Genomic DNA, 14,534 nt, shown 5'->3' on the forward strand with positions numbered 1-14,534 from the left:
GTACTTTTTACGAGCCCACATGTTTGGATAATTCATAACCGTATCGTATTTAGGAAATGGTGATTTAAAGTATAATTTATTTATTTATTTTTTTGTTGTTGTTGTTGTAATTTTATAACTTTAAATCGTGCTAGGATGTGACGCAGTTGATGATGCTGACGCAGTTCCTTACCAGGAAGTTCCAACATAGTACATAGTACAGTACACTGTGGATGTACGTTTTGCTTCAAAGTGGAATACTCCTCGTAGGTATTTTCTTTATAAACAAAGGGAAGAAATCGCCTTTTGATTTTATTAGAGTACATTTATATGTAGGACAAAACAGAGTCGTTTTTATTTTGTAGTTTGTAGTAGAATGCGTTACTGTCGTTTTTGTTAGCTGGCTAGCTAACAAGCCAGCTAGCACCCGTGGTTGTTTAGATCAGTTAATATTGACGTTACATCAACAGGAACTAAATTGGGGTTCTAGTGCTAAATCGCGGGGTTGTTTTTCCATTGCATTCAGTGGAATAACGAAATAGCTGCATTTTTCAAAGTGTGTGCGAAGTAAAAGGTAATAGTTAACTTAAATCGTAAGTAGTGCACAAGCTAACTCATTAGCTAAGCCCAGCCGCGGTCGTCTTCCCTTCGGTACCACACTCGGGGACTGCTTGGTTTCTCCAGTGGATGCCTGGTGAGCTTAAAAGGCTCTCTGTAAAGCGGAACCAATGCGTGGGATGATGGGGACTCAGAGTAGTCCTGTCAAGAGCTACGATTATCTCCTGAAATTTCTACTGGTTGGAGACAGCGATGTTGGAAAGGGGGAAATCTTGGACAGCTTGCAAGACGGATCAGTAGAGTCTCCCTATGCGTATAGCAGTGGTAAATATCAATATCGATTTTTCTTTATTATTTTGAGATGACTTTAAAGCCAAATATGACCAACGGTAATGTGATTTGTGTTGGATTATGTGTGATATTAGGAATTGATTACAAGACCACCACAATTCTTTTGGATGGGAGGAGAGTGAAACTTGAGCTATGGTAAGTTTTTAATTTCTTTATTTTTATTATTACTATTTTAACATAAATATATAATATTAAGAATATTAATGATGAAAAATTATTGAGCAACCCCTGAGTTCTGGCAGTAGTTCTCTAGGCTTTCAGAGGGTCTTTCAAAGTTTTCTTTAAACACTGGCTGCTTTTTTCACTCGTGTTTATTCCACTCCTTGTGCCTGCACATTTTTAGAGGAATGTTGTTCTTTGTTTTGTTTTGTGTTTGTTGTTGTTGTTTTGTATGTCAAGCCATTTAAAACTGATTTATGAATCATCCAAGCATTAAAAAGACTTTTAACTAAATGGTTGGACTAATGTTGTCTCCACAACAGACAACTTGCTAAAGAAGTGATTTTAAATTGTATTTGGCCTTTCAGTTGATCCATTTATTTTACACCAAAACCTCTTCTGAAATGGGCTTAGTGGAAGAGTGGCTGTCAGGAAAACGGGGAGATAAAGCTGATGTGTGCCAAATTACACAAGAACTTCACTAAAAATCAATGCCAACAAGACTCATGGAGGGATTAATGTAGATGTTTTGTTCAAATTGTCATCACCAGTGTGGGATCATGTTGACATAGAAATGAACAAAAGGCAGCCAGCGTCCAAAGACGAGCTTTGGGATGTTCCTAAAAAGCCTGGAGAACTATACCTGAACTAAAGGAATTACTAGAATACTCCCTAAGAGAGTTCAGGCTATGTTTAAGAGTAAAGGTGGTTATGCCAAACGTTGACTTTCAAACTCATTATATTATACACTGTATTTCCATGTATGCACTTTACAAAAAATCACTGCATCCATTTCCCATCTCTCTTGGAAATAAGAGGCATTTCAAGAGTTCTGCAGAGTGTTTTAAGCTGGTAATGGCCGTAGAAATGAACAAACCTGGAGTAGGCCTATTTTTCTAGCTTGTGCTTATGTGCCTCTTCAACAGGGACACGTCAGGTCAAGGCAGATTCTGCACCATCTTCAGGTCTTACTCTCGCGGAGCACAGGTGACTGGAAAAGCCATTAGAAATATATATATATATTTTTTTTTTTTCTTATTGTGGAATTCAATATTTATGTTAATCAATAAATGTTTTTCTTCTACAGGGCATCCTGCTGGTGTATGACATCACGAATGGCTGGTCATTTGATGGCATTGACCGTTGGATCAGAGAAATTGATGAGGTAATTTCCTTCAGCTAATCTCTGGAGTACAAAGAAATACTGGAAGCACATTTAGATGCATGATGTCCCCTGTGTGAGAAAATCTTTTTTTAATCTCTGGTACAGAGTGTGTATCAGAGCGCTGTTTATAAACATTTCAGTTTCAGTTATGTAGGCAAATTGTTACAACCTCTTTTAATAGTGTGTACTTTATGTACTGTCTGTTATGCAAGTGCCAGCTACAAACCTTAACCTCAGGCAACTAGGCGCCAAAATTAACTTCACATATATTGGTAATTTAAAAAAAAAAAGAGAGGCAAATTTAAAAATGAATTTTAGGAAAACAAGCAGCACTGACAAGGCCATCTTTCTCAGTCTCTGCATTGATGACGGGTATGACAGCGTAATGTATTTATTTATTAAGTTTTTCAATTGAAGAAAACTTTTGTTTAAGCTTGAGCTACATTAACCAGTATTTCAGCAAAACCATGTGGTAATATAGCGGATGTTTCACAACCCAACTTGACTGATGATACAGCAACGACATCATTACATGATTTTCAGCAAAACCCTGTGGTAATGGGACAGATATTTCACAACTCAACTGGACTGGAGAGAAAGTGACTTGCATTTCAAGCAATTAAAAGAAACCTGGTTTGAAAATACTTTTGAATTTGTGTGTAGATTTTTAAATTATTACCTTGTAAGGGTGGTCCAGAGAGAACCCTTGTTGAAAACCATGTACTTGTTGCCAAATCACAGTTGATGTGGGCAGTTGAGTTAATTATGAGGACCTAGATAATAACGTCTTTAGGTTTTACAATAGATGGATGTCTCCTCGATGGTTCTGTGTAACAAACCATCTGTCTCATTGGTTTGTAAATCTGTGGAACTTCCAGACAGTGTTTTATGCAAGCAACAGTTAGCCTATCACTGCAGCACCCACTATTAATGTTGGTCCACATGTATCACATTACAGGTCGAGTTTTACAGTGACATTATATTGTTTCCTTCAGCATGCCCCAGGTGTGCCCCGGATTCTTGTGGGAAACCGGCTTCACTTGGCTTTCAAGCGGCAGGTTCCAACGGAGCAGGCACGAGCTTACGCAGAAAAGAACAGCATGACGTTCTTCGAGGTCAGTCCGCTCTGCAACTTCAACGTCATCGAGTCTTTCACAGAGCTTTCACGCATCGTGCTGATGAGGCATGGGATGGAGAAATTCTGGAGGCCCAATAGAGGTGAGCTGGTTACGTTACTATATTTTTATTTATTTATTTTTTTCTAACCAGACTTGGGAGAAAACATATTTTGTTTTGTTTTTCTTTGTGTAATAGTTACACAAATCCTTCCAGAAAGTGGATCATGTAGATGCATTGCTGCAAGATTTCTTCTTCTGTTACTCAGATGTGAATAAATCAGTTTCAGTACTGAATCCTGTGTTGAATCCCAGAACATCATACACTTTAGTGGACATCATCATTGTTTGCATTTATTCTTGTGTCTGGATTACTTTTTTGATCAAAGGTGAAACTCTGCTTATCGTAGGGACTTGGACCTAATAAATATTAGGTAGCCATTAATTTTCCTCAAAGGCAGAAGAGATCAGACTTAAGAAGTGATCTCTATATTGTCATCTGCAGTCTGCATTTCTGCCAATAGTTTTCATAGCATTTACTGCGGGGTAGTCTCTACTGTGCCCCTACATAAATCAAGCTAGCTCTTTGATAAGAAAACTAAGATTTTTATTTGTGTTGTATTTAAAACGCTCTCTGTTGTACAGTTTTTGTTTTATTAAATATACTCTCATTTACATAATTAAATTTTATGTAGTTGTTTGTTTTTTTGAATGTCATGACAACACAAGAGTTTTTTCCCAAATGGAGAAAATATAAGATTATTATTTTAAAAGTATTCTTAGTTAAGATACTAATTCTGGGTAAACTACTCAGAATAGTCTGGTTTATGTATATTCACAGTTTACACTGAAGTTTGCAGGAGTAAAAATCTTTAATACTATCTCTTGTTACGCAGAATATTCTCTTGCTTAGTAAATTTGATGGATACAATGAAAAACCTTAATAAGTACTGCAGATCTCTGACACGTGCTCATCCATATTCCTGTGTTTCCACAGTCTTCAGTCTGCAAGATCTGTGCTGCCGTTCTATCGTCTCCTGCACACCGGTGCACCTCATTGACAAACTTCCCCTCCCTGTGGCCATCAAGTCCCACCTCAAGTCTTTCTCCATGGCCAATGGCATGAATGCAGTCATGATGCATGGACGCTCTTACTCTGTGGCTAACAGTGCCGCCTCAGGTGGTAGCGGTGGTGGAAGCAAAGCTAACAGCCTGAAGCGCTCAAAGTCCTTCAGGCCTCCACAGAGTCCTCCAAAGAGCTCGTCGTTGTCCCCTAAAGGAAACTGTAAGATATCATAGTGAAAGAGCAGACTGATGGTTCCTCCATAGAGCCAGTGTTAAAAGTGTTGTTGCTCCAAGAGGTCATGAGGCCAGAGAAAAGTACGGAGGCCTGCCAGCAATGGATATAGCTGTGAACTTTCCTTGACCTTTTGGGAACTGACTTGGATGGTTGGTTTCTGTTATCTCTTTCCGCGTGCTGGTGCCATCTTGTGGATGTTCGTTTACCTGTACTCTACTACAGCAACTCACTGTGATCAAGTAGAATAAGATTCCCCTGGGACCAACACATGTGAATCGAGGATTACAACTCACCGGTTAACACTACAAACAAATAGAGGGGCTTCTTTTTTAAGGTTTATTGGTATTTAAATTCTGACTTGAAACTGTAAATACATTACGTGCTCTTGTTTTGTTCTGTGGTGATTGTCTTGGGAAGGAATTTCTTATGCTTGTTTTGTTTTGAATGTTTTGGGGAGACCTGCTTCAGTGTTGTCTATCATTGACATTTTTTTCCAGCCTCAGTTGTCATAACTTATTCAAAATTCACATAGTTTTTAAAATAAGATTGAATGTCATGAGAAAATCTTTTTACAAGCAGCCAAGAGCTTAAAGAGAATTTAGGATTTATTAACTGAGAGATGATGTTAGTCGAGGCATTACTTAATCTGTAAAACTGTCTGAAAAAATTCAAGCCAAGTTGGCTTGTTGGCAAGACTTAAATTTCAGCCCATTGAAATAATCCTGCATCTCCATCACTCATTTTTTCAGACAACTGTTTACTTGCTCTGACATTTTACACCTCTAAAGCTTGTTTTCTTTCTTGGATCACTGCTTAACTGGATTAAACCTTCCAGAGCGTGATCAGTTTTAATCTGTTAACTTATTAAACAATTGCTCTGTGCTCATTAGGAAACCTTGTACAAAACCATGTACAGATTGTTTACTCATTTTGGGGGTTTAATCTTAAAAAACATTAAACATTTGTGTCTTGGTTCTTAATATTTCATAACTTGTAACGGGCGTTGGTGAGAAGAATCTTTTAATTTGGTTGCTTTGCAGATATTTTATATACATGATATGTATTTCTGAATGTAAAACAGTATTCACCTACATTTCTATGGCCATGTGGTTATATTTGAGATTGTAATAATTGGTGGTTGGAATATTCTTTAGTAGTTTCATACATTTGGTTGCACTTCTGCAGTTTCCCAGCATTGTTAAATGTGTGTGAATACTAGAAGAACTTACAGTCGTTCTTTACAGATGTGCTGTGGATATAATGCGAGCACAGTGTAAGGTTGGATAAAGATTTCAGAAAGGATGTTAAGTATTTTAACCATGGCTACTGATATTTTCTTTTATTAATTGAACAATCTAAACAAATATTTTAATTTTGATCTGTACTCTTATTTTTGTTCCACGTTCAAAGAACATTGGTGAATTCCCACTTCAGCATTTTCATGGTTAAATACATGTATTCGGCTAATGGGGGGGCCTACAAAAATTGGTGCATGTTTGCTATTGGCTCCTGTTCTATGTGATTTATTGAGACCAGAACAATGGATTAACAACTCTTGGGTGAACATCTAAAGCACTATATGTAAATGTTTGATAATGATTGTTGCTATCAGCGCTGTGTATTGGGATGAAGCCTTAATTCTTATTTTATCTCCATCAAAAACAGTCAAAATAAAGAGTAAAACTAAGTTGCATTTCTATTTTCATTTATTGTGTGCTTTAGATTGGGGGAAAATTTTTCATTCAGACATTTATCAAGTTCACTGTGGGAATTGTGGGAGTATTTTTGTCCTCTTTGTCAGGTCAGAGGCATTAAATCCCGTGGGGGGGTTGAATTGATTAGCTGCTCTCTTGGTATTGGCCAGCTTTGGATATTGGTCTAACATGGCTAGGAGCGCATGAATGCACAGCGGTCAAATGTCACCCAAAGGTTGCAGGGTCATTTCCAATGAAAAGACGAGGGGAGCTGCTTCTCATTGCCCCTGAGCTGGAGCGAGACAAAGATGATTCGCACACAGATGAAAATGTGGCGCTTTATGTCTTCCCACCTGACCGTGGCATCTCTGAACTCCGCGTGAATGAGGGATGGTAGTAAACTGACCCAAGTCTAGACAAGGAGGACGTGAACAACATGTTTTGCGAGACATGATGCGACACGCCCCGTGTTTGGTTTTCACGCTTTCCGCCTTGCGCCACCGACGACTTATTACATTTTTCTCCTTTTCATTTGTGCACGGAACCTGCTTAAATATAACGTGTATAACATCTGAATGTAACTTACAAAAAAGCAAAGAAGAAGAACAATAACTACCGGCTCTCGTGAAATTAAACAGCAAGTTAACCTTTTTCTTTTACAATTGCCATCTCTATAAATTCTGTCTGGACACATTTAACATTGGATTTCTCACCGGAATGTGTATGTCTGTGCACGCATGGTGAGACAGCTTGAAACCGCGACTACACGTTTTCTTTGATGTTTTTACAATGTTTGTCCAGTTGCTTAGCGCATAGTGCTGCTTCATAAAAGTTTGAGACACTGGACGACCATGGGGGCGGATAGAGGGACTGCCCTTTCCACCTCCATTCTCACGCTGAAAAGCTGATATTGCGTTGTCCGCTCATTGTGCAGTTCAGCTCGTTTGTCTAGCTGCTCGACAAAACACACGTCGATTTTTCCTCAGTATTGCACAAGTTTTGATTACCAAGGCGAATATTTTACACAGCCTATTATTTATTACTTTGAAACATTTGGGTATTTTAATGTCCAGCGCACGGGAACTCGTGTTGATCATTGGGAATACAACTTTTCTCTCTGCGCAAAGAAAAGTGACTCAGCGCACGTTTACGCACAAAAAGGGCGGACGCATTTGAAAATCGACAATAATCGTATTCCTGTTGTGAAGACCCAAAGTTGGAATGGAATTACTTGGTGGTCTACTCATACAAAAGGTCAAATATGCGTAATTTTCCCCTACAGTTCCTCGCGGATAGCCATATAAAGGGTGCAAATTGCCATAGTGCACCAAACTCAAGCAAAGTACGATGGACACGTGCATATTTGTTGACTCTCCTTTTTTGCGATTTACTCGAGGTCTCTTTGTGTGAAAGTGTGGCAGGAATCAAAGTTGAACACGAAGGATTTTGTCCAAACAAGCTGAACGCTAATCTTTGGGTTGATGCACAAAGCACATGTGAGAGGGAATGCGACATCGATGAGGTGAGTTAATCTATAAATTTTAATTTTATTCATCACAGCATTTTGCGATTTGTTCATTTAAATGTTAAAATGCTTATTGTTTTTTATATTGTACGTTCAGGACTGTGCTGACTTTGAGAAATGCTGCACCAATGTGTGTGGCTTCAACAGTTGTGTTGCTGCTCGTTTCTCTGATGGCACCCCTGCTCTGCCACATGAACAGGGTGAAGGGAACGGTGATGCTACCTCCGCCTCCACAGCTACCTGTGAGGGCTTTATCTGCAGCCAGCAGGGAGCAACCTGTGACATCTGGGATGGACAGCCCATCTGTAAGTGCCAGGATCGGTGTGAGAAGGAACCCAACTTCACCTGTGCATCGGATGGCCTCACCTATTTCAACCGCTGCTATATGGATGCAGAAGCTTGCATCCGGGGGGTGACTCTAACTGTGGTCCCCTGTCGATTCTACCTCGCTGGCCCTCCCACCAGCCCCCTGCCTCAAGACACTACAGTTCACCCAACCCCAACATCCTCCCAGGAGGATCCCATGCCTCCCACGCTGTACTCCAACCCTCACCACCAGTCCATCTATGTTGGAGGCACAGTCAACTTCCACTGCGATGTCATTGGAGTCCCTAGACCAGATGTAACATGGGAAAAGCAAAGTGACCGGCGTGAACGCCTTGTCATGAGGCCTGATCAGATGTATGGCAATGTGGTTATAACCAATATTGGACAGCTAGTAATTTATAACGCCCAGGTTTGGGATACCGGCATCTACACCTGTATAGCACGGAATTCTGCAGGAGTTCTTCGTGCAGACTATCCTCTGTCTGTTATTCGCCGGTCAGATGATGACTTCTCTGAAGATCCTGAGATGCCCATGGGACGGCCTTTCTCTCCAGCAGATTGCCTGGCGGAAGTCGACCTGAGTGTGTGCAGTGGAGACCGTCATGTTGACTGGTATTATGACAGCAAGCTGGGCTCCTGTGTGACGTTTAGCAGTGGTGGATGCGAAGACAGCCGAAACCGATTTGAGACTTATGAGGAGTGCAAAGCCTCTTGCCAGAGAGAAGACATGGGGATCTGCTCTCTGCCTGCTGTTCAAGGTCCCTGTAAAGCTTGGGAGGCACGCTGGTCCTGGAATTCCATAACAAAACAGTGCCAAGCCTTTGTCTATGGTGGCTGCCATGGGAATGCTAACAACTTCCACACCAAAAAGGAGTGTGAGGCCAACTGCCCGCAACCAAAAAGGAAGCCTTGCAAGACCTGTCGTGTGAAGGGGAAAATGGTGCCCAGCTTATGCCGCAGTGACTTTGCTATTGTGGGCCGACTGACAGAGCTTGTTGAGGATCTGGACTCTGGGTTAGCCCGTTTTAGCTTGGAAGAAGTCTTGAGGGACGAGAAGATGGGCTTGACTTTCTTCAATACCAAACATTTGGAGGTGACTATTTCTAAGATAGACTGGAGCTGTCCCTGTCCCAACATCACTGTTGAGGAAAACCCTTTGCTGGTGATGGGTATGGTGCAGGACGGCATGGCTATCATCCACTCAGACAGCTATGTAAGAGCCATAAATGAACGCAGGCTGAAAAAGCTGCATGATGCTCTGGGTAAAAAGGCCTGTGACACCTTACTATGACTTAGACTCGTTCTGTCCACAGATGGGTTTTAGTGATGTATGTGTTTGAAATGAAGACAAGCATCAGAACTGCAACAGAAAAGCTGATATTTAATAACTATTTATCAAAACAGAGTAGAACAAGTTAAATACTGCATGCTGATGTAGGTATGAGAGTTTTTTTTTTATTCCAACACAGATATAATAACATTCCAGATGTGTTGATTCCCATTGTATTAATACTAATGCTAAATTGCTGTTTTCAAATAGGTTTAAGATTTATTTTCTTATTTGTGAACTTTGCATTGTGAAAACAGCAGCCAAGATAACAGACACACATGTTGATCATGTTGCAAACATCCCTAGCTTGTAATACTAAACAAATAGACATCTGTATTATAATTACCGTACTTTTGCTAATGTTATTTTTTTCTGCTCTTCACTTTAGTTTCTCCATCTTTGTTTCATAAAAAATGTCTTTTATTTCATATAAAGTACAGTATATTCTCTTAATTTTTCCCTCTTCAAAGCACTTCTGCCAAGTCAGTTTCATGCTTACAAAACAAAAAAAAGAATAGGCCATTGTCTTAAAGAATATATAGCACAAAGGCAACGTGTTTGTGAGATTTATTAATTTAACTCATGTGCAATACATAAGAATATAGGTTATAGGTTTGAGCACAACAGTTTACATTAACTTAGTTAATCTAATACCAGCATGTGTTAAAATGTGGAGAAAACATGATCCGTTTACGGCTCTTGAAAATTTGGCAATGTATCTGAGCTCCAAGTTAAGGCATTTTGACCATCCTGCATCAGGATGCTTCACACCAAACTTTCCTTCCTGAAAAGAAGACATTTGTTGTTTGCTGGCATGTCCACCTGAAAAACAAATGGCATCAGTAAATCAGTATACTACAAAACTGTTCTCATATTTTGCATGCTGACTTAAGATATGCTGGTTGCTTAAATGGGTTCATTACTTACTATTCTCTCCAGGTACAAACCATTGCTTTGTGCCAGAGAATTGAGGAGCGAGATATCCCTGAGTCCCCATTCTGGGTTTCTGCAAAATTAAACAACATTTTTTAAAATCCCCTGGTTACTTTTGCTTATCTTTATTATGTAATTACAAAAACAATCAAAATTTTTTCTTTGCATGTATTTTGTGAGTTTGGCTTCACAAATTATACAAGTTTATTAATTCTACTGTGTGCTTAAGGAAAAACATTTTCAAAAGACTATGATGATCTTAGTTGATTTTAATTATACTGTGTAAAGCCTTCTATGAGCAAACTGACACAATAATTCAGGCCGTCAAACCGACTCCTTCTCAAGACACTTTGCTCACACAGAAACAATAGACTATCCATGTGTTATTTAGGGCTGCTGCCAAATTTTCAATGTCATCTTCACTATGACAGTAAACCGCCAAAGAATTCCCTTTACTGATATTACACTATGTAACACAGTGTTTCTTCCTGTGTAATAAGTGTTAAATCCTGATTGCTTATGCTTTAAAGGTAGAAAAAATCTATTCTTCTTATTTATAAGTCAGTTACAAGTTAATGGTTGTAACAAAAGCAAATTCTGAAAAGAATAATATATATTTTCTCTAGTCTTGAGTCCTAAGCAATCTGGATATACCCCTTACTACCAAGAAACAAGAATCCTATTTTTCTGTTGCAGCATGTTACTGGCTCACTACACTATTTTAAACAGAACAGCAGTGCTGTCAGCAGTGTATTTTGTCTCTATCTGGCAAATGAATTACATTCAAAATAAGAGTGTGGGAGGGTGGACAAATTCTGATCCACATCTCTACAAAAGCTGTGCAAATGGAAGAGTTATTCATATTAATAACATGACATCTAACATTTGATTTTTAAATATCACAAATATCAATACTAGTAAGTACAATAAGGGTTCACAATTCACAAATGCAGGTCACACGCACACACATATATACACACATATATATGTATAGTCATTAGACAAGCTTTATATTAAACAGTTTTATATTAAGTGTTGTTTTTGTTGTTTTGATGAAAGAACCTGAAGAACCCATAGAAATCGTCAAATGTTGCGTTTCTTCCCTGGACATCGTCTGCCACACTTTTACTTTACTGTGTTGTCCTCAGTAAATGAAAAACATACTTAAGTGGGTTGAGATTAAGTGAAGGCCTAGCCCACTGAAAAAAAATCTAACGTCTAACGCAGTATGATCTAATTCATTAACCATTTCCACTGTCAAGTGCTGTCCAATCAGTTTTGTATCGCTTGGATGAATCTGAGACGAGTAGAGCCCTGTACGCTTCAGAATTCATCTGCTACTTGTATCAGCAGTCAGACCATCAACAAACACTTATTTCTGAACATTTAGCTGCATCTCCTTTTACTCTCATCCTCTCTCGTCCACCATTCTTTTGACTGTCAATTATCACACCCTATCTCAGATGCTGTGATGAAAGCGGTGTATTTAAGCAAGAGTGACAGAGTCGCAAATGATGCATGAATTCTGAGCCTTTACTCCTGTTGACCTATAATATCACTGCTCAGGTTTACTTTTCACAGCAGGCTAAAAACCGTGGGCCAACAGAAAATGTTCTGGTAGTTCTGACAGGCAGTCCACCACCGAAGCCTCCTCGTAAGATGACTGGCTTAAAACAAAACTGTAAAAGAGCCAGAAAATACAGATGACATTACCTCTGCCGTAGGCTGTAGTCAAAGTCCACATTGCTTTGAGGGACGATCTGACCATTCACTGCATACGGCTGAGAAAAGCAATAAAACATGTCACTATTACACGTTAAGTTTAGACTTGATAATGGCTTGTGATCTATGTCATGTTTTGTGACACCAAACGTTTTGCTACTCACCCCATAAGTCAGTAGAAGGCCCTGAGATTTCAACATTACTCCAGCCCCTCTGAATAAACCCTAAGAGAAGATAACATCTTAAGAACCACATCGCAGGCAGGAAGACATTTTGTTTTTGGTTTCTGTTTTATTGAAATAAGTGAGGCAGATATTGTGCAGAAGCAGGCTTAAAGTGATTATCTGAAGAGTTGTGGTGCAAGCATACTTCAGTTGGTATTATTTACACTTATGGCACCATAAATATCAGGGCCAATGAGTACAATGTCAAGCCAAACGAGGTGAATTTTATAGTAGAAATAGCAAATTATTGATCTAAAACAATCACAAAATGAAGCAAAACAGTTTTGCTGCTACAGCTTTAATCATAACTGAACCTCACTTCATAGTAGCCAGTTACAGCTAACGTTAATGTGTTGTGCGGCTGGTATGTATGAGATTGAGAGCCTTCTACATTTAGGTTACTATTACACCACTCGTGGTCACAGGGGTCTCTTTTCAACAAAGGTTACAAAGAGGCAGTTTAAGCAAATATGAAAAATGTCTTGACTATGTTAGCAATTTAGGCTTCTCCTTTCAGGAATTGTGCTGAGTTTCTTTAGTAGAAATGTGTTTATATATGCATTTGAAAAGGACAAAATACATCGATATTACTACTACTACTAATAAAGGAATCAACCACATTTTAACTTATGATCCTTTTGTAGGTCCATAGGATTAAATTATAAATCCATATGACCACAGCAGGTCCCTAAGGTCATGTCATCAGGACCTGTTGGATGTGCATCATACAAGGCTGAGAACTAAAGGAAGCAGAGCTTTTGTAACGGTGACTCTGGAACTCTCCCTCTGAGCCTGAGATCTGTGGACTCAGGGATCTCTATTAAAAACAGCTAAAAACTCATAGTTTTTAACTTGATTTTGAGTAACTGTTTGTTTGAATGTTTTAGCATTTTTTGTTGTTTTGTTATTTTGAAAGGTGCTTTCTTATAAACCCAGAGACAACAGTTCACTTAAGTGGTGAACAGGCTGAAAAATCTTCAAAATCCCAGACCCCTATTTTTTTAATTAAGAGAAATAATAAAATATTCAAGTTGAATATCAGTGGAAAACGAGTCAGCAGGATAGCATTATCAAACGTTTCTTTGTTTTGTTTTTTTCTCTTCATAAGTCATATCACTCCATTTTCCCCTTAGTCCTCCATGCCTATAGTAGTGGCTCCATGCCACACAGTTTGAGAGAACCACTGAATCAGCAGTCCTACCTCTGTACAAGCCAAAGGAGAAATATGGATCATGTTGATGTTGAGCACCAGGTCGAGGCTCTCTGGCTGGATTCCTCCCCAGTATTGATAGGGCAGAGAAGCATCCAGGTGGATGGCAGGCTTCACATTGTTCAGCCGGTAGCGGGCTCTATATGCTTCTATACTAATGGAAACAAAAGACATTATGGGAACCCTCCAGGCCATCATTCTGGAGCAGGTAGAGTGGTATTAGAAAGACGAAGCATAAAACTTTCCATCAGATAAGAACTGCTGTGAAAACACAATTAATTAATTAATTATAATTTCCTGCATTAGATCAGATCAGAGAAACTTTATTGACCCGAGGAGAAATATGAGTTCTCATTCAACATACAACAAGACAATCATATATAAAAAGTACGATTATAAACACAGATATAAATAGATGAATAAAAAACAGATATAAATATAAGAGATAAATATTAACACTAACGTTTCTTGGATATTAACAGCTAATATAGGTGCACAGATGTCCCAGTATATTATCTGTATTTCATAGTTTATACGCATGCACACATCTCTTGTTTACCTGACTATAGACTGGCGATCATACTCAGATGGCTGCCAGGTTATATTCGGCAGGGCCTGAGCAAAGTGTGTGACATGCTGCCCAGTACCGGAGGAGATCTCCAGAGCCAGCAGGGGTCTCCCGGTGTGCACACTATCCCGGAGCACCGCCAGGATGGGCTCCTTGTTCCTTTCCGCGGCGGCGGCGCTCAGCATCGTGCCAAACCCCGGGTATAACAGTCGACTTATACGGCGTAGTTTATGAAACCACTCCAGCAGGTCGGCGTAACGTTACAGCAGACTGAGTCACTCAATTCGCCACCCCCGAATGTTTTGCTTTTCGACCGAAAATGGTCTAGTTCCGCATGTCCTCACGTGACTGATCTCCCATCCAATAAGAACACG

At 39.4% G+C, this 14,534-nt stretch overlaps 3 protein-coding genes across 5 annotated transcripts; 2 read left to right on the plus strand and 1 right to left on the minus strand.

The window, feature by feature from the left end:
• Positions 1 to 150: 150 nt before the first annotated feature.
• On the plus strand, positions 151 to 6,307 carry LOC102298951 (ras-related protein Rab-40C). Its single transcript, XM_005925000.2, has 6 exons — positions 151 to 861; positions 963 to 1,023; positions 1,974 to 2,034; positions 2,135 to 2,212; positions 3,208 to 3,430; positions 4,325 to 6,307. The coding sequence occupies exons 1-6, from the start codon at positions 708 to 710 to the stop codon at positions 4,624 to 4,626; spliced, it is 879 nt and encodes a 292-aa protein (XP_005925062.1). The 5' UTR covers positions 151 to 707; the 3' UTR covers positions 4,627 to 6,307.
• Positions 6,308 to 6,573: 266 nt separating this feature from the next.
• On the plus strand, positions 6,574 to 9,519 carry wfikkn1 (WAP, follistatin/kazal, immunoglobulin, kunitz and netrin domain containing 1). 3 transcript variants are annotated; one of them, XM_042221609.1, is made up of 3 exons: positions 6,574 to 7,061; positions 7,718 to 7,843; positions 7,944 to 9,519. In XM_042221609.1, the coding sequence occupies exons 1-3, from the start codon at positions 7,059 to 7,061 to the stop codon at positions 9,462 to 9,464; spliced, it is 1,650 nt and encodes a 549-aa protein (XP_042077543.1). In that variant the 5' UTR covers positions 6,574 to 7,058; the 3' UTR covers positions 9,465 to 9,519. The 3 variants fall into 3 exon arrangements, with proteins under 3 accessions (XP_042077543.1, XP_005925064.1, XP_014189887.1); XM_005925002.3 differs by having other exon boundaries at positions 6,574 to 7,843; XM_014334401.2 differs by having other exon boundaries at positions 6,574 to 7,843; positions 8,046 to 9,519.
• A 15-nt stretch (positions 9,520 to 9,534) lies between these two features.
• On the minus strand, positions 9,535 to 14,532 carry mettl26 (methyltransferase like 26). The gene is made up of 6 exons (XM_005925004.2): positions 14,152 to 14,532; positions 13,584 to 13,746; positions 12,323 to 12,382; positions 12,150 to 12,217; positions 10,431 to 10,509; positions 9,535 to 10,325 (listed from the first exon to the last, which is right to left on the minus strand). The coding sequence occupies exons 1-6, from the start codon at positions 14,343 to 14,345 to the stop codon at positions 10,269 to 10,271; spliced, it is 621 nt and encodes a 206-aa protein (XP_005925066.1). The 5' UTR covers positions 14,346 to 14,532; the 3' UTR covers positions 9,535 to 10,268.
• Positions 14,533 to 14,534: the final 2 nt, after the last annotated feature.

The sequence above is a fragment of the Haplochromis burtoni genome, unplaced genomic scaffold (genome assembly GCF_018398535.1).
Source record: "Haplochromis burtoni strain Fernald_Lab_line unplaced genomic scaffold, NCSU_Asbu1 Contig_70, whole genome shotgun sequence".
Classification (NCBI taxonomy): domain Eukaryota; kingdom Metazoa; phylum Chordata; class Actinopteri; order Cichliformes; family Cichlidae; genus Haplochromis; species Haplochromis burtoni.

Bases quoted from the DNA above. Each gene is read 5' to 3' on its own strand.
- LOC102298951 (XM_005925000.2), top strand. From the start codon at position 708: ATGCGTGGGATGATGGGGACTCAGAGTAGTCCTGTCAAGAGCTACGAT. The intron at 862-962 runs GTAAATATCAAT...GTGTGATATTAG, and splicing joins TCCCTATGCGTATAGCAGTG to GAATTGATTACAAGACCACC. The intron at 3,431-4,324 runs GTGAGCTGGTTA...GTGTTTCCACAG, and splicing joins ATTCTGGAGGCCCAATAGAG to TCTTCAGTCTGCAAGATCTG.
- wfikkn1 (XM_005925002.3), top strand. From the start codon at position 7,583: ATGCGTAATTTTCCCCTACAGTTCCTCGCGGATAGCCATATAAAGGGT. The intron at 7,844-7,943 runs GTGAGTTAATCT...TTGTACGTTCAG, and splicing joins GGGAATGCGACATCGATGAG to GACTGTGCTGACTTTGAGAA.
- mettl26 (XM_005925004.2), bottom strand. From the start codon at position 14,345: ATGCTGAGCGCCGCCGCCGCGGAAAGGAACAAGGAGCCCATCCTGGCG. The intron at 13,747-14,151 runs GTAAACAAGAGA...TGTTTCCATTAG, and splicing joins GATCGCCAGTCTATAGTCAG to TATAGAAGCATATAGAGCCC. The intron at 12,218-12,322 runs GTGAGTAGCAAA...TGCTTTTCTCAG, and splicing joins GCCTTCTACTGACTTATGGG to CCGTATGCAGTGAATGGTCA.